This window comes from Lepidothrix coronata, unplaced genomic scaffold (genome assembly GCF_001604755.1).
Source record: "Lepidothrix coronata isolate B3197 unplaced genomic scaffold, Lepidothrix_coronata-1.0 Scaffold73, whole genome shotgun sequence".
NCBI classification, from domain to species: Eukaryota; Metazoa; Chordata; class Aves; order Passeriformes; family Pipridae; genus Lepidothrix; species Lepidothrix coronata.
Genome location: NW_016690253.1, coordinates 3,193,609 through 3,212,418, shown reverse-complemented (window position 1 = coordinate 3,212,418; position 18,810 = coordinate 3,193,609). Strand labels below are relative to the sequence as shown.

At 52.0% G+C, this 18,810-nt stretch overlaps 1 protein-coding gene across 2 annotated transcripts in view; it reads right to left on the bottom strand.

Annotated features, from left to right (window-relative positions):
* GABRQ (gamma-aminobutyric acid type A receptor theta subunit) overlaps positions 1 to 16,676 on the bottom strand; it is a 71,027-nt gene extending 54,351 nt beyond the window's left edge. For both annotated transcript variants that reach the window (XM_017819307.1, XM_017819308.1), the window contains exons 1-2: positions 16,381 to 16,676; positions 12,656 to 12,744 (exon numbers count right to left, since the gene is read on the bottom strand). In XM_017819307.1, coding sequence (XP_017674796.1) covers positions 12,656 to 12,744; positions 16,381 to 16,460 — 169 coding nt within the window. In that variant the 5' untranslated portion in view covers positions 16,461 to 16,676. The remainder of the gene's footprint in view (positions 1 to 12,655; positions 12,745 to 16,380) is intronic.
* Between the last annotated feature and the right edge of the window lie 2,134 nt (positions 16,677 to 18,810).

The following is an 18,810-nucleotide window of genomic DNA, read 5'->3' as shown; positions in this document are numbered from 1 at the left end:
AACATTTGCTACGTGAGGGAGTCTCTCCCTTATGTGCACTGGAAATATCACCCCCCAAACAACTGCAGACCTGGCCTGTGCTACAGTGTGTGACCTGTCTGGGAAAACACTCTCCCAAATCCTGAGCTATCTAATCTCTTCAGCTGAAAATGAGCTGAACCAAATTAATTTGAATGGGTTAACACAGGCTCCTCTGTTCATATCAAATCCATTACTCTGTCTTGGAAGTGTTTGCAACAACAGCAAAATATCTGGACTTGTCATTTTAATCAAAGTGACAACAACAAGGTGTTTTCTCTTCCCCCCCCCCTTTTTTCAATTTTTTATGAATTAGTCACACCTCCTCATCACTGTTTACAGACTCTTGTCTTTAAAGGATACCACAGCGTGTAACTCCTGGATTGAATCCAGTTGGTCATGCCCAGCATGAGGAAAAAAAACAAAAGAGACAAGATGGCCAGGTTGGGATGTGCTAAACTTGCACAAATATTGAAATCAGGGCTGGGCCAGCAGGGAGCAGCAGGGGACAGCCCTGCTGTGGCCACACCTCCATGGGAGGATTTTCTGAGTGTGCTGGACATGGTGCTTCATCCCCCAGCACAGTGCAAAGCCAGTGGCCAGGCTCTCCAAGGGAGAGAAGGTCACTCTGTTCTTGTTACTTCTGTCAAGTCCTTTCTGGAGATACAGGGATTTTTTTCCAAGTGTCCACTTTATCCTTCCCAATAAAGCCTTCCATTAGGGCTTTTGTTGGTGCCTCCCATCATCACCTCCCCATAACCACACGCTCAGTCCTCTCCTTACCCCATGAAGGGCACGTGGCTCTTGGGCTCAGCTCAGAGGCAGAGTTTTGGGGCTGCCCAGTGCCCAAGGCTCATGCTCAGTGGCAGTCAGGACAATTTACAGTGCGAGGAATGAGAAAATGGAGTGAGTCAGGCCTGAAAACATCATGACATCCACATGGAAATCATGAGTCTGCACTAGGAATCCTGAGAAGCAAAGCACACACACAGATAAGCCTCCCCTTTTCCAAATGTTAAACATGGGATTATAAATTTTCATCCCTTAGTTTTTGAGGCTCTTGGACCTGATTTGTTCAGGTCGTTCTGCCCTTTTCTCCACAGTCTGAAGAAAGCAAAAATCTTACAAAATTCAGTGATGACTGAGAATTGCAAGAGTTTAGTGGGAAAAAGAATTCAAGTTTCTAAGTTGTTCACTTCTGAGGGATTGACCCGTGCGCTGGTCAATCCCATCCACTATTTCAGTGAGGACTGATTCGCAAAAATGTCCTGGAAACTCAGCAGGACAAAAGCTGGGGTTGCATTTTACCCGAGAACCCCTTCATTAAGACATAAAACTAAGTGCCATTTGTTCACCAAAACAATTGATTTCACTCAGGATGCAGGGGTCAGTGGATCTTGCAGAGCTTTTACATATATATTTATCTCCAGCGATTCATCAACCAAATAATCACACATTATTGAGTACTCACCAATTTTTTCTTTTTTTCTGTAGCTTCAAAAACTAGCAAGTTGCTAGTGTGCAATAGGGAAGAAAAACATGTAGGGGAACTTGTGATGAATGTTCTATTTTTGCTGTGAAAGGAGGATAAGAAGAAGAATTCAGCCCATAGCCTACCCTCTCCCTCAGTTCCAAAAATTTCCTAGCAGGATGAGACCCTTCTCCGGGGGGCAGGAGATTAGGCTTTCCTGGGCTCACATCCCAGCTGCCTGCTGAGCCTTGGTCCCAAATGCAAGCACAGGGTGATGAAGTGTCACAGGAACCAAGTCAGTCACACTGTTTTCTCCATTGCTCTTGGGCTGTGTCACAGAGAAAAGCCTCCCGTGGCTTTTAGTGGCTGAAATGACTCTGTGGGCTCAGAGAGCTGAGTCTTACATGGGGACAGGGAAGGCTCTGGGTGTCCCTTCGTGCTGACAGACCCTGGTGGGATTCACTACAAAAGCACAGGAGTGAAAGCTGAAGGTAGTGCAATAACCAGGACACCTTCCCGTTTTTCTATTCCATGGCACATTCATACACAGTGAATATATTATCTGCCACATACCATTTAAAAAAAAATATTCAGCCAACGATCAAATTTACAAAATTTCAGGTTTTTTGGGAAGGACATGGAGGAATGCCTTCCTGCTCCATCCACCAGAAGGGGAACTGCTTGTGAACAAAATCAATGCCCATTAATTAAGAGCCTTTCCTATGGCTATACCCCTGCATTTCTCTGCAGCAAGGAGTGGGCTCATCTGCCTTTTCCCTGTGGGATTTCACAGGGCACCACAGTCAAAGGAAGGGTCTTGGTTTGCTTGGTTTGCTGACCAAACAACGGGCCAGAGTGCTGAAGGTGCTTAGGTCTGTTGTCACAAATAAAGAGAGTAACATGAGGCAGAACTGCCCAGTGCCATTCCTTGTGCTGCCGTGGGTTTTCACTCTCATCCCCAACAAGCTGCCCCCTCTTGGTGTCCCTGAGGTGTGACAGGGACCCAGTGGTGGCCCGTCATCCCCCAGGTGGTGGGGAAGATTTGTTAGTCAATATTTGTAGAGCACAGGAGCCTTGCTGCTCTCTGTCACACAGAGCCCATAACACCACTCGAGAACAAATTATATTCGTGCATAATCAACCTCACCTCCAGCTCAGCCCTGATTTGAGAACCCTTTTTGGCTAGAGATGATGTCCAGAGCAGAGAGAGCACAGCTTGATTTCCAGAGCCCAGGCTGAGCTGGCAGAGCTGGCAGGTAGAAATATCTTGTTTTGACTGGTAAACTGAGCAAGTTTGACATGGAAACCACTGAGGGAGAATAAATATGGAACAACAAGATGTAATTTTACAGAGGCTCTTTTCTAACTAAAACTGTACTCGGAGCCATCCCAGACTTGAACTAAGAGGTCCTGAGGTCTGGGGAGGGAAATTCTGGACACGGTAGGTTTGGCTGAGGCTTGACCCTGTCACAGGCAGGGACATCTATAAGCACACAGTTACTTAACAGCACAATTCCTGCAGGACTGCAAAGAACAGGGAGGGGAGGGGGGGAAATATCGGAGAAGAAAAAGAGTTTTTAGCTCTGACACAGAACCAAGGATAAATGCCAAAACCAGAAAAACAGTCTATAGGAACTGTGTGATCAGTGTTTCCCAAACCAGCCTGGAATTCATACCCTGCTCAAAGCAAACAGCAGCGCTCCCACATCCTGGGAGGAAGGGCTGGCTGAGAAGAGCTCTGCTTCCTTCCATTTAGTGGGAACAGTATCCATCACTGGATCCTCAGAATACCTGTTTTTCTGACCAATCTGCTCATGCTATGGAGCTCCACCGTCCAACATTTCTCTTTCTCACATATGTGGTGTCAATTCCTTTAATGAACCTTCTGCCATCATTAAGCAGATCATTTGTCTTGCCCATGTTTCTAGGAATGCTTTAACAAGTGCATGAAGCATCAAGATATAAAGAGACACTTAAAAACCTCCACCAAGGGCTCTCTGCAAGAATGGATCTTGCAGGACCAAAGAAACCATCTTACATCCCTTCAGCCTGACACAGTAGTAGCCTCCAAATTTTTTTCTTTGAATCAGATTTAGGTAAGAAAAGTGACGTGAACACAGAGAGACTCCTTCACATCGCAGTAAAACTGCAGCATATTCCTTGGCTTTTGTATTTTGTCTTATATGGGTTGAAAATATTTTTCTGCCTTACTGGGATATTGGGAGTCTTAGGAAATGAACAATGCAGGTGTGTAAAGCTGCTCTGATGAACAGCTCTAGGGCTGTGGGAACGTATTTTGAGTAATCAAAAGGACTTCTACTGATGGATTTTACACTCTTTTTCTATTTTGCTTTCAGTGACAGTCCCTTGAAGGCAACTTTGCCAGCAGGAATAATCTCAGAAATGGTGAGTGTTATGTAGATGTTAGTCAAGGAAGAAGATGGGTCCAGGTGAGGTAGTAAACATCCTCCAGACTCGCCATAAACAACCATCTGCTTTCAGGCAGTTAATTAATTAAGAGGTATTGGAATTATTCTACCAATCAGTAACTCAAATGCATTGCATTTTGTTGTAAAAAATCTACGACTAAGAGTAGAGGCAAAATTAATGGAATAAATGCTTTGTTAAAATGATGGCATCTTTCTTTTAAGAGGGATATCTGAGAGCCCTTTGCTGGCCACAGTGCACTGCCAAGGACCAGCTCCAGCAGTGCTGGAAAGCAGCTGTGTCAGGGCCTGAGCAGAGCTGCAGGGAGAGACTGCACCAGCCAAGGGTGAAGAGGAAGGAGAAGGGCAACCAGATGCAATTATGTGACACAGGCTTTGGCAGGAGCACGAGAATCAACGTCTCCTCCCGTTCCAGTGACAGGGTGCTGTGTAATGGACGACAGCAAAACTTCATGTTCTCCACTGGATACCAAACCCCAAAAACAATGCTTGGTACTGCCAGGCACAGCTCTGGGGCAGGCACATGGGTTGCTCAGAAACCCAAGACCAGTTTGGCTCCGGGCTGAGACTCAGGGGAACTCATTTCCATTGCTGTCTTCAAAACACCACCCAAAAACTCCCTCCGCTGCTCTGGGCCAGAGATTCCTGTCTCTGAAGGAGGATAATAAGTGGGGCCACACATGAATGCACAAGTATGTTCAACATGCAGCAAGAAGTTCACAAGCTCTGTCACACTGGAGGAAGGTCTGATATTCTAGAATATTATTGCACTAAAAAAAAAAAAAATTCATGAGAAAACAAAATGGTTGAAAGTTAGGTGGAAGGATGCCCAGTGCTGAATGGATGTTACAGAGCCAGTTCCTAATGAAACAGCCCACTGTATCCTTGTTCATTCCTTTTCCTTCTTTGACAGAGGATGGATTTGCTCTGAGGATGGTGCAGAGTAGCCATGCAGTGAGTGAGGGGGAAGCCTCCAGGAAAGGAAAGGTGTTTCTGTGGCTGAGCTCTGTTCTCCAGGACTGGATGTGTACAGGGGTTCCTGTGCAAGCCACCTAAACCTCACAGATTCCCATGAACTCTCTGTGCCTCTCTCCTGGGGCACTGGGGCTGAACACTCACAGCTGTGGCTGAAATCAATAGGAGCTGTGCTCCAAACAGGCAGTGTCTGGCTACAGTGCTGCTCAATATCCCGGAAAATCACATTTGGACTGGGCACCCCTCAGCAGGGGGAACCTTTGCCTTCTTGGAGGGGAGGTGTGAACATGTCCACGCTGTACTGGTGTGCTTGAAACAGTTATAAAAACAACTGATTCTGTGCTGTGAGCAGGTCTGAAAACAGAGCAGTCAAGAAAGCACAAGTCCAAGATGGTCTTTGACTGCTCAGTCCCAGGCTTTGCATCAGACAAGCACCTCACTCCAGTCTGGCTCAACCTGCTCCAGTCACCTGCTGTGACCGTGGTCCCCTCTGCCATGGTCCCAGCCTGTCCCCTTCTGGAATGAAGGGAATGGGGAAGGTCAGCTCCTTGTGTAAATGGCATCTCTGCTGTGCTCTGTAAGGGTGCTAAAGTGGAAGTGACTCTCAGACCTTGCCTCCTGATGAACCCTCACAAGGGGACCAAATATAGATCTGTGGAGAAACCCTAATTCTGGCTTTTATGAAGTCCTGCGTGTCTGACTTTACAGCCTCAAAGTCCCTTTCACAGCATGGATTTCCTATAAAAAGAGCAAAGTGAAAAAAATAGAAATTCCATCATGTGGCAATGTGTTAACATCCACATATGTCCCAAGAAGGACTGGATCCTTTCATTTCCTGCCACTTCAGTTAATGAAGTAAGACACAACAGCAGGAGGTTGTCATCTTCCTTCTGGATTAGCCCTAGAGAGGATGTGACCCATGGTCCAGAGCCAGGAGTCACATAAATTGGGGAGGAAGTGAGGGCTGCACAGCTGCAGCCAGTTTGACTGACCAAGAACGTCCTTTTCTTAATACTCTTTTTTTTAGGAAGTAAAATGGGACTACTGGCAGCCCTGGTGGCATATCCACCTTTTCTTTGGCCTTGAGTGACACTGGGGTTTACAGACTTTCCAGAAAGCTCGTGCCTCTCCTTCCTCAATTAATTCATTTCCCCAGCCTCATCCATAATTGCCCCTCTGCTTTCAAATCCAGAACTGCTCTTCTGCCCAGCCATGGCATAAGGGTGGAAGGGTGATATTTCCCACTGGAGTCAGGCCCTGTGAAGTGCAGCATTTCAGGTTAACTGTGTCCAGTTCTGGGCAATTCCTCCTGCAGGCAGGGAAAGAGCCATCCCTGGTGGGATGAGAGCTTTCCTGCTAAGTCTCAATTCCCTGCCCCAAAAGAGTTGGCTCAAGGCATCTCAGAAGCAAAGGGAAAATTGAATCTGGCTGCTCTGAGATTTAAACACTTTTGCCACAGAAGAGGAGGGGAAGAGAGCTGGAGGGCTGGGAACTAAACCCTAGAAAGGCAGGTTTGCAGCTCCTGTGGTTCCCAGGACAGGCAGCCCAGGACCTGCACCCACTGCCCTCTTCCAGCCCCACACCCTGGTCCTCCTGCAGCAGCATCACTGCTCTGGGATGCTGCCTTGGCACCAGAGGCAGCAGGGCCACAGCCCTTGTGGCAGCCAGGTTGCTGGTGGCCCTGGGTGCCCCACTGCTACTGCACATGGGCCAGCCCTGCCGTGGGTGCTCCCAGATTCATCCCCCAGCATTTTGGGAGAGAAAAAAACACCCCACCCCATCATGTACATGCCTTGGCTTGGTCTCAGGAATTTCTGAATCATTTTTCCTAAAATTCCCCCCCCTCCCCATCAAAAATCTAGGCAAGGTAGCTGCATGGAAAAAACACAGCCTTACACGCAGTGGAAAACAGGGACATTTTCGGGAAGCCTCGACAACGTGCAATACCACCAGCCTTGGCTAGGTAAGAAACCAAATTCCCATTCCTGCCAGTCCAGGGCCATAAAGACCAGCTGTTTCCCGGGCACACAGGGCTGGTGGGCCAGGTTTTGGGCCCCCCTGTGTCCTGCTGCATCCGTACCAGCCTGCCAGCCCCTCCAGCTCTGGAGCCCTAAACTACTGATGATGCTTCACTGCAACACTTTATGCATCAGCAATCATTTATTTTTACAGTTCTGGCTTTCAAGTGATGCTGTTACACAGGGAAAGACTGAGGATTTCATCCCCAGGTCCACTGAATTTGGGGTGGCCTTTGAAGGAGAGATGCTGGGGAACACACAGGATGTGGGGGCAGGCTGGGCACCCCAAGAGGGTGGAGGTGTGATGGAGCAGAGAGGAGCTGAGAGCAGGAGGGGCAGGGGACAGAAAGGAGGAAGGCCAGGATATTGCAGCTAAGGAGGGGTTGGAATGGCCAGGGAGAGTGGTGGGACTAAGAAAGGGTGACGAGAGCTGGGAAGACAGGTCCTTGCCACAGAGCAGGTGAGGAGCAGGACACAGGCTCTTTTCAATCCAAGACCCCTTAAACACTAATTAGGGAAGTTTGAATTAAAAATGGGGCAGGGAAAGCTGCTGGATCCACAGGCATGAAAACACAGGGTTTACTGTGCAATCCCAAGGGCTTTCTGGTCATCCTGTTTTTCACCAGGCATTTTCAGGCACTGTGTGTGCCACCCAGGGCAAACATTAGGAATCCTGCACTCTAGGTGGGCTGGCAGCAAGGAGTAGAGAATGCCCTCACCTTGCTTTTGGATACCAAGGTCTGCAAATGATGCTGGAGAACCATAAAGGGCCATCTGCTTGGAACTCTTGAAAAGTTTTGGGCTGGAAATGTTGCACCAACAGAGAGCAGCTGAGTCACTGAGCTGATTTGGGATCTTCCTGCCATTCCTTCATTGCCTTCTCTACCCTGGGGCAATATGGTCTTCTTTTGCTTTCTTTTTCCTTTTTTTTTTCTCCTATGGAACTAATGCTTCTCAAAGTGAGTGCCTAAGAGCACTTACAAGAACCAGTGTGCTGCTCTGAAAGCTCCCTCTCTCCCCTACCCACGGCCCTGCAGTGCTTCCCAGACATTATCTGCAGCATTCCCTGCTCATCCAGTCCTAAATCGTGAGCATCCTGCTTGTCTTGTGGTGTAATTATTGCGCTGTAGAAATTGCCCCTATACTGTCCATACCTCAAGCCAGGGCCAGCTGGATGGCACCCACCTGTGATTTGATCTCCCTGTGAGATACATTGTCCTGTTCCAAAGACCATTTGGTCTGCATTGTTGCTGATCTTGCAGTACCAGGACTGAGACTTCCCTCTTGGAGCCCTGGCTTGATCTTGCTCCTGTCCTGCAAATCCCTCATCAAAGGAGTTCCAGATCCCTATCACCACCCTGGCCAGACCCCTTAGACCTGCTTTGCCCTTTCAGTCCCAGGCCATCTCCGTGCTCAGCCCATGAAAACTGGGCTCTGTGATCCCTACATGTCCCACCCTGACACTGTCCCACATCTCTCCAACACGATGTGCTGCTCTAGGGCTTGGGAACTGTGGCTGAGGCATAGGAGGGGTGGGGTTTGCCCAGGGCTGCCCAGGATGGAAGGTTTATCACCTATTCCCCAAGGGCTGATGTACCTGGAGACCCTTCAACACCAGCCCCTCCACCTCACCCTCGGGCTGCCTACACCGAGCCAGGATGGCTTTCCAGAGGAGTTGCTCCCAGATTTTTCCATCAGCTTTCCCCCTTTGTGTCCCCCCTGTTCAGCCCAGCTCCCCAGGTGAGCACAGAGCCCTCATTGCCATGCCACTGCCCCTGAGAGCCGACCTGCTCCTGGGCCTAATGGGTTTCCAAGGGGGTGGGGGAGAGGGAGGGGAGCGAGTGGCTGATGCTTCTCAGCCACTCAGCTCGGCCCAGAGCTAACGAGGCATCTCAAAATTAAAAAGTGAACTGCAATCCCCAGCAGGCCTGTCCTCCTTTTGGCATTAGTCGGAGTTCTCTTTCTCTCTCAAAAAAAGAGGACTGGGGAGCCGTGAGATGCATTTGGAGCTGTGGAAGCACCTCATCCCTGGAAGGGTGGGGGTGCTGGCACGAGGCTGACAGCCTTGGGGCTGCTGTGCCATGGGAGCAGCAGCTCTTTTAGACAGGCTGTGAGGTGCAGGCTCACCCTTGAGGTGCAAGGAGTGCAAATGGTACATGGGAACAGGCTCTTCCAGTGCCTTCACATCCAAAGGTCCCTCCTGCTCTACGGGCAGCAACCACGGCTGTGTAGAGGAGGCACCCCAGGGTGTGGAGGTGGCACCCTGCCCACAGGGCTGAGCGGATGGGGACAGTGCAGGGTGATTGCCACTGGGCACTGATGTGGGGGGAGGATGGCAAGAAGGAAACAACGCTGCTGGAGGAGGAGAACACGGGGAAAGCAAGCAGGGAAAGAGCGGAGAAGGGAGGAAGGGAGGGCAGCCTGGTTTATTGCATTTCTCCAGTGGGAATCTGCCTGGGAAGGACTTTTCTGTGCCCACAACTCTGGGGTGCCCAGCACTGGCTGCTCTGACCTTCCTGCCCCCAGTGCCCTCATCCTTGAGCCGCAGAGGGCCGAAGGCTCTGGCTGGTAGAGGTGCTCTCTGGAGCAGCTTAGCCTGGCTCACGGGCAGCTGAGTGGCAGATGCTTTGCCCTAGACCTGTCCGCTCCCACAGGCAGCTGCCTGTCCAGTCCCCTGTCACTGCTGGGCCAGCCCTGAGACAGCTCCATGACATTCCTCCAGGGCATGTGGCTCCAAGCAGGACCTGCCACCCCTCTGAGGTGCTGTCTTGGCCATTCCCAGCTCACCTTCACGGGTTTTCCCAGGAGAAGAACACAAGCAGGTGGAGGGATCATCTCCCCCAGCAGGGATGGCTTACACCCATTTTGCCCAGCTGGAAGGGAGAGGAGGGGTAGCAGGACAGTCCAGGTGGAGCACAAGGTGGGCTGCAGGGCAATGTCCTGGAGAACAGCCCGGTCCTCACAGTGGAACTGGAGTTCAGCCCAGTTCCACACGTCCCTGAGAGGTAGCAAGGCTGCATAAATACACAGGTTCCAGGGTTTTACCCAGGGTATGCCTTTTCCATGGAATCACAGAATATCCTGAGTTGGAAGGGACCCACAAGGATCATTGAGATCAACTCCTGGCCCCACACAGGACAACCCAAGAATCCCACCATGGGCCTGAGAGTGTTGTCCAAACACTCCTTGAGCTCTGGCAGCCTTGGTGCTGTGCCCACTGCCCTGGGAAGCCTGTTCAGTGCCCAACCACCCTCTGGGGGAAAAACTTTTCCTTAATATCCAACCTAACCCTGCCCTGACTCAGATTCATGCTGTTCCTTTAGGTCCCATCGCTATTCCAGCTGCATACAACTTACTGGGGGCAATTCCACCCTCTCCACAGTAGGACCGTGGATGAACTGGAAGCCACACAGAGTTAGACACATCCTGGTGTGATCCCACAGGATTTCTCCTAGCAGTGGGTTTGGTGCAAAATCTCAGGGAACTGGTGAGCTCTGGAGACAGCAGTGGTACAAGGTAACATGCACTCCTTTCCCCTGGACTGGTAATGCCAATGATCTCCAGCTTCCAGGCTCACGTCCCAGCCCAGCTATAAATGCTGCAGGAGCAATTTTGTCCAGATAAGCTTGTCCTCAGGGGGAGGGGGACCAGACATGCTGACAGTCTGAGCATTCCTGCACACCCAGCACCAAAGGCACAGCCACTGGTGCTCCCCACCAGGACTTTGCACTCACGAGCAAAGGGAAGGACAAGAAAGGGTGAAGGGCAGCAGTGAGGTGATGACAGGAAAGAGGGTTATTGTCATATTTCTATTTCTTTGCTTGAGTGAGGGGAAATGCAATTTGTACTTGGGGAATTCAGGGTAAAATCAAATAAAACACGGCAGTTGCCCAAACCCATCCGTTTTGTAGCCCGGAAGGACGCGGTGCCTGCCCAGCCCAGCCTGAGCACCGCACGGATCCAGCAGGGCCAGCAGAACCGCCGGCTCCCAGCCCTGCCCTGCCCTGCCCGGGCTGGAGGAGGGGCTGGTCCATGTCCTGGGGGGCAGCTGGATGCCCTGGGGACCTGGCAGTCGGGGTAGACAGGATCTGAAATGAGCCTGGGCTGCTGGACCTCCAGCCCCACGGCTGCCCCTGCGCCCCCTCTGCTCTGTGCCTCTGCGGAGCCGGATCACCTACTGTGTTACTGTATCACAATCATCTCTGCGCCTTACAAAGATGGTTTTCTTCCAGTTTTGTGTCATCTCCGCAGTTCTCCCCCTCATAAAATGTGACTGCACCAATTTCTGTGATCAGGGCCGGTCAGGTAACAGGGACATTTCATGTTTCCCAGACAGAGCTTTTAAATCAAACCCATCCATATCCCAAAGGAGAGAGGGGAGCGGGGGAACTCCTGTTTCCTTGCAGGATGCTGCAGGCCCCTCCAAAGCGACTCCCCACTGCACTGAGGTGACCTCCCAGATGCTTCTGAGCACTCTGAGGGATGAGCATCTCCCCCACCCCACAGCCCTCCCTGAGGCCAGTGTCCAGCAGCACCTAGTGCTGCCACCTGAAGGACCCTGTTCCACCCCAGGATGGAATAGGGAGGCAAGGGCAGTGGGGATGGTGTATGTGGGGATGGAAGGCAGTCTCTGATATGGGTAAGGGGTGGTGAGTGAGAGGGGGAAGGTTTGGGTGAGGTGCAGGACACCAGAGGTTTCAGGGTGGGACGGGTTCTGTCATGCAGTCGTGGGAAACTGCAACACACTGGGGTGGCTTCAAAACCTGATGAAATCAGTGAAGATACTCCTCCACTCCCACCTTCAAGGAACTATGGATCAGGCCTTTGGGGAGAAAACTCTTCCTTTGAATCACCATATAATTGGCCTTGGCCTCTCTTCCCCTGGAGAACACAAGCATGAATCTGTTTCCCATCAGTCAGCAGGAGAGGGACATCTCCATCTGTACCTGTCCTCCTGCGGGCTGAACATCCCCAGCCCCACACACCTCCTCGGGAAGAGGAAATAACGTTGCCAAGAAAAGGCATAAAACAGCCAATCTTGGCAGGCTGAAGTCCTCAAAATCCCCCTCCCTGTGCAGTCAGCTGTGCTTCTCCACTGCCTGCTCCTCTCCAAGAAATGAACCTCAGCTGGACCTCAGCTGTGCCCAGGGGTGCAACGGTACCCAAGGATTTTCCATGTTTTGTCCCTACCAGGCAGTTGCCATTCTCCTTTTTGACCATAGGACACAAGAGAGGAACTGCAGATCCTTGCACCTTCTACTGAATAGTCACCAGCTCCCCAGGGAATATTTTATCCCATATTGTTGCTGAGGAGGCAGCCTTGCAGACCATGCAACAGCCCTGCCAGCAACCACCCCAACCCTCCACAGGGAAAAGAGCCAAAATATCTGGCATTGGGAACAGAAGTGGAGGAGGGATGACTTGTCTGTGATGGTGGAAAGTTTGGAGTGGAGGAAAAGCTGGGCGAACCTATCCCAGAAAAACATCCCCAGAAGGGTCACACCACGGCCAACCCACCTGTGTGCAGAAATGGGTGACGGTGGAAGGAGAAGAGCCAGTGAGAGGAGAAGGGAAACCAGGAGGTGAGAAAGAAATGTGAGGGAGAAGGGAAGAAGGACGTGAGGGCAAGCAAACAGGAGAGGGTTGGAGCATTCCAGGAGGTTGGTGTGTGCAGCACTGGCACACCACAGCCCCCACTCTGCCCCCCACAAGCAGTGTCACCATACCTCCAAAGTCAGGCCTGAGGCGGACATCGTAGCCCTTCAGCAGTTTGTCCACAATCTCTTTCACCACAGAAATATTTCCAGTGGATGGGCTGAAAGACAAGAGAAGAGAGTTTCTGTCACCCCGTGTGCCACTGGCTGCTTGGGCAGGGTTCCTGGCCAGGCAGCATCCTTCACACCCCAGGGCACCAACACACCCCTGTGTGCTACAGACACCCCAGCCACGGGCAGAGCCTCCCTGTTTTCTTTCTCGCTTGTGTTTTCTGTCCTTGGCACAGCTCTCAGCCTCCAACCTGCACACAAGCCCTGGCCATGCTGGGTTCTTGCTCCTGGTCTCACACTACCCAGCACAGACTTGTCTGGCCCTGAGGTCCTCACTATACAATGTCCCAACTGCATAAGTGCCCCCCAGCAGGCCCCCTGCACCATCACACACCCCAGTGCAACCTCTGCTTCTCACTGCATGTAGGTGTTTTTCATATTATTGAAGTAAAGGAGAAAACAACACTCCTTTTTTTTCATACAGCCTCAACATACGGCTGATCTTTGGCATGTAAGAATTTCTGTCACTCAGCATCACCGTGACTTCTTAGCAACGCAGATCAAGAGGCAGAGACAGGGAGGGAGAGTCCATCTTTCCCTCTGTGTGCCAGAGCAGCAATCCTTTCCCTCCCAACCCTTTAAGTTACACACAGGGGGAGACAGCTGTCCTCCCTAACACCAATCCAGCCTTTACAGCAGGAAAGGAGCTCTCTCTAAAATCAGCCCAAGAGCCAAACCGAAACCGAAGGTGGGAAACCAGAAAGCAGGGGATGCTAAAAATATTGAACCTATTCAGTGCTGCGGGGTAAATAGGTTTTCTGCCTGAATACCCAGCCTCTGTGCCACCCTCGTCCCCTGCTTTGCATGAGAATAGAGACCCTGCCGGTGACAACCGCTGCTCTTTGCAGTCACCCACCACAACAGCATGTCTCCCTGTCAACACCGCCTCCCACATCCATCCCAGTCAGGCTGGAAAGCTGCACCAGAGCACTGCCTCTGCCAGCCAGCCCCCTGCCTCGCTGGGCACGGGGGTTTGGCTTGACATGTCTGTGTATCTGCACACACAGACAGACAGACGTGCTGTCCCCGCTGTGTGGGACTCCCTGCCTGTGCATACAGACAGGCAGACACATGAAAGCCCTGGAGCTCAGGGGGCAGTTAAGGAATGTGCACAAACCTGTGTGACCACAGCCCAGTCAGTGACTGGAGGTGACTGGAGGTGACAGTGGGTGCAGACCTTGCTCCACTGGGATATGATGAGACACTGGGCTGTGGACACAATTTATGCAGGAGCACAGAAGCAGGCATTGGTGGGTGCCTGAGGCTGGGTTCCCAGGTGCCCAGGCTCTCCACAGAGGTGTGGGTGGAGGCATGTAGGATCACTGGGGAGTCAGTCTGGGAGTGTGTGTGTGCAGGGATTTCTCAACCGGACAGGGATGTGCAAAAGTGAGACAGCACACACACTTCCCAGGCCCAGCTCCGGTGCATGGACAAACCATCGAGCACTTGTGCTGTGTCTGAGCTCTGTTCCTGAGCATGGACCTGAGTGTGGTACAGCTCTTCGTTGCATTGCTTCAATCACTGTGAAAAAGCCAGAGAGTTGCACACAGGTGGGCATTTTCACAACACTGTGTCTAGGCTTGCAAGGTCCACTTGCACCTGTGGATTTTCCTGCAGTATGTGGGGATTTGCAGCATGCTTATGTACTGTCACTGTGGGTTACTGATAGTGTGCACCAGCATTTGTTCATGTCTAGAAGCCGTTCCTACAGGTACATAGATTTCCATGTTCATAGGTTTCCATATTCATAATATGGACATTCTGTATTTCTCAGGGGATTTAAACACTTCTGTATAGCTTCCTACAGGACATAAACTCAGGAAGAAGTGTTACCTCTTTAATATAGGCAGGGAAACTGAGACAGAGACAGTAACCAATGTGCCAGGGGCCCTGCAGAGTGGAAAGGGGGATACAGGGGGTCTTTCCTCCTCAGCAGCTACAGGTTGGCCTAGTGAGGGAATAAACTGGCATCATGGTTAAGGGCAAGGTCTTTTTCCTCTCTGCGTTCCTTTTGATCCAAAAAGCCACATCCCTCCTGCTGAAGAGGCAAGTCGTGCGTTTGCCCAGCTGTGGGCGAGCAGCTGCATGTCAGAGCTATTCCTGGCAAATGTGGGTCTGCATCCGCTCAGGGAGCGCGCACATCCCGCCCGTGAACTGAATTCTGGAGTGCCGTGTCCCTGATTCCGCGGGGGTGGGCATGTGCTTTGCATATATACACGTACACTTGCAGCCAAGCATCTACATACATGCGCCCCGTGCTGCTGGCTGGGGGGTGTGGGAGTAGCCGAAGGCTTGTGCACACGGGAGAGTGTTTTGTCCCCGAGCCGTGCGCGGCCAGACGGGCAGGCTGCAGGTGAACATCACGAGCAGGTCTGAACACACATGCAGAGACAGGGGGGCCACCGTGGGCATCATTCTGCACCCATTTCCTCGGACTGTGCCCCCGGGCACGCCTGCCTGTGTGTCCCACACAGCGGGACCACGCGTGGATGGTGTGGGCAAGGTGGGCGTCCGTCTGCGCATGTGCGTGTTTATAACTATGGGAACCCAAATCTGGGCATCATCCTCGGCCCCGCAAGGCTGTGCAGGGACCTGCGTGTGTGCGTTGGGAACGCGCTGCTCCCTGTGCACGGCTGGGCAAGGAAATGCCACAGCACCACCTCCCCAAGCTCCTCGGCAGGCTCGGTGCACACCCGGCGTCGGCAGCGGGGTACAAACCCCCCTGCTCGCCTGGGCGAGGAGGAGGAGGCAGCGCTACTCCTGCGTGTGAAGGCGGTGGATAAGCACCGTGTGGGAGCAAACAGGTGTGCTCTGTGCACCTCGTCCAGGCTGGATGGGTGCCTGCCCCTCCGGCTGCCTGCAGCACTCGCGGCGCTCAGGGCACGCGGCAGGAATAGCTGCGGCTGGGGCACGCAGGGCATCCAGTGCCAGCGTTCAGGGTGCCATGCAGAGCAGGTAGAGCGTGCCGTGCCCTGGGTAGTGACACACATGCGTGTGCACCCGGAGGGGGGCGGATGAAGGCGCACACGCGGGGATGGATGGGGAGGGACGGCACCCACAGACCGCGGGGCTGCATGCCATAAATCTGCGCGGAGGCACGGCCGTGGGCATCGCCTCCGGAGCACCGCAGAGCCGGGGCTGTGGCACGGCACGGCTGTGAGTGTGGCTGCGTGTGCGCTGCGTGTGTGCGGGCACAGGCACGGCCGAGGCAGCGAGCGCTGTGCCCGGCGCGGCTGCACAGAGCGCGGTGCCAGGCGCTCCTGCGGCTCCCACAGACACCATGTTCCCCGGGAAAACGCTTCGGTTTGCCATTTCCCCCCCAGGCTGAGTAGCGGGGAAGGGGAGAACACACACACACACACACACACGCACGCACACACACAAGTGGGCTGCGAGGTGGGCTCCGTCTGCAGAGCGTGCTCCACATCTCATGTATGAGCATCCCTCCTCCTCCCCCTAAAACGACACGGACCGGGAAATAACAATAGCGGGCAGCAGGGGAAGCAATTTGGGGAAAGAACCCCCTCCCCTTTGCCACATACAGATCGATGGAGAAAACCCCAAACACCACAAACAAATCCTGTGTCAGCCCCCCTGTCCCTGCAGCCTGGGATCGCAATCCTTACCTTTGCGCACAGCAGGCGAGACAAAGAGCTGCTAAAGCAGAGACAATTCCACTCAATCTGTCTGCCTGAAATGTCCACATTTCCACAAAGACGAAGGATGAAAAAAAAAATCTTTGGAGGGGAGGGGAAAGAAAGATGGATCTTCTGAAATCCCCCTCCAAAAAAAGGGGGGGAGGGAAAAAAGAAACCAACCCCCCCCCCAGTTAATGATTTCCTAGAGAAAAAGTATAATGAAAAACCCTAAAAAATGTGGGGGAAAAATACCCCCCCCTCCTTCAGTGCCAGTCAAAGAATTCGTTTCTTCTTCCTTTCAGCATCCTCTCAACAAGAGACATCCTCTGGCAATGGAGAAAATCCCAAGAGAAAGCAAAATAAAATGCCCCAAAATGGGCTCAGCAAAATGTGAAATCGAATCTCACAGGTACGCAGAAGAAAAAGAAGAAGAAGAAAAAAATTATAATTAAAAAAAAGGAAAAAAAAAAAAGAAAAAGAAAAAAAAAAACAACTCAGTGTCCCCTGAGCACTCCACTTGGATTATTTTTCCTCCTGCTCTTTTGCCATCCGGTTCTGCAGATGTTGCATGGCTCCTGCTACCCACCTTCAGAGAGGAGGAGGAGGAGAAAGAGCCTGTGTGTGTGTGTGTGTGTGTGTGTGTGTGTGTGTGTGTGAGGGAGGACGTGTGAGTTTTCTAGCGATAGGGTTTTATTCTGGATTTTACCTATTTGCTCCCCCTTCCTCTTTTATTTTCCGAGGGGGAAGGGGAAGCAGCCCAGCCCCACCGTGCCGTTATTTTATTTTAGGGAAATCTCGGGCTCGTCACTCGAGAGGTTTTTGTGAAAGGGTTAAAAAGGAAAAAAGGAAAAACAAATGCAACCCAGAAAATAAATAAATACATATATGCATGTGTAGAAAATAAATAAATCCCTGTCTGTGGAAAGTGCTGCTCTCCGAGGGAGGGCTGGATGTCTCCCTAGTGCTGTTGCCGCAGCTCCTGTGGAGTTTTGCTGCTCATTGCAAAGTCACAAGAGGAGGGGAGGAGAGAGAGAGTTTGTGGTTGGGGAGGGGGACTCTCCGGACAAATTGGGATCCTGACGTCATGGCTGACAACGTTAACCCCTGCTGGCTTGCAGAGGGGATGGAGGAGGCTTTTTGGTTGTGCTTTGGTGTTTTGCTTTTATTTTTTTTCCCCCAGGGAGACGGGAGCAGGGAAGATGGTGGGAAAGGTGATGGCATTTTGGCAAGCAGGGGGATGCACCTGGACAAGAGTGGCTCGGCTGTAAGTGCTGGTGGGTGCCGTGGTTGCCTGAAACAGTGTGATCAGCAAAGGCTGAGCTCCTTCCTTCAGCCACAGAGATGAAAAATAAGGTGATTTACTGAGACTGTCTCCATGCCATGGGGCAGAATGGCCTGGTGGCCTCCTCCTGGGGAAGATCTGAAGACTCTGGTGGGGCTGAAGACTTCCCCCAGGCCAGGGAAAACCAGTTCAGCAGGGATGCTCAGCTCTCCCTGAAGGGTGCTGTGTTATGCATACAATAGAATTTGTGGAAAACGGGGAGCTTGAACTTCCAGAAATGCTGTTGAGGATCAGCTCCTGGTGCTGTATCTTTGACTGCTGAAATGGTAACAGCCCTTGAGATTGTCACAGCCTCCTGTGCATCAGCTTCCGATCTTTGCCTTAAAAAAGTAATATAATTAAGGAACCCTGCAGCAGGCATGCAGGAGGGTGTTACCATGAAGGATTTTTTCCTAGGAAAAGGAGATCCAGCAGCACTTTGAATGCAGAGCAAAAGCCATGGCTCAAGGAGGAAACATCCAAGCTCTTGTTCCAGGACCACCCTGGATGCCATTTGCTCTGTGCCTGCCCGGCAGCTCAGAGCCCTCTGAGCAGGTAAGTCTCCCCTCCCCTGGCACTGGCTTACACCTGCTGTGGGGATGGTCTCCAAAGCCCTCTGGGCCAAGAGGGCAGAGCAGATGTGTCACTGCAGCTGGATGGGACAAGGTCCAAAATGCCCCTGAAGAGGCCCAGGGCAGTGCCCAGTGGCCACTGGGCAGCGCCTCTGTCCTGCCTTTCTCTATGAGGAGATCTGCCCCAGCCCCAGCTGGAAGAATCCTTGGCTCTGGGGTTCCTAATGGTCCTTTTCCTCACGCTTGGCTTGGCTCTACATGGTTTCCTCATCAGAGGCACGCCACAGATCACACACTCCCAATCTCCTTCTCCCAAAAAGAGGAGTGGAGAGTGACCCTTTTAAAGAGCTTCCTCTTTGCATGCCAGACTGAACTGTTGCAATGCAGAGACACTAAACCAAGGAAGAGCTGGGCTGTGTGGTGTTCTGTCCTGGTGACACTGCAGGAAGGTCCTGGGGGCAGCAAATGTGGGGTTTGTGGGGAAAAGGAAGGCTCAGGGAAGGTTTTGCATGTACAGTGATGCTG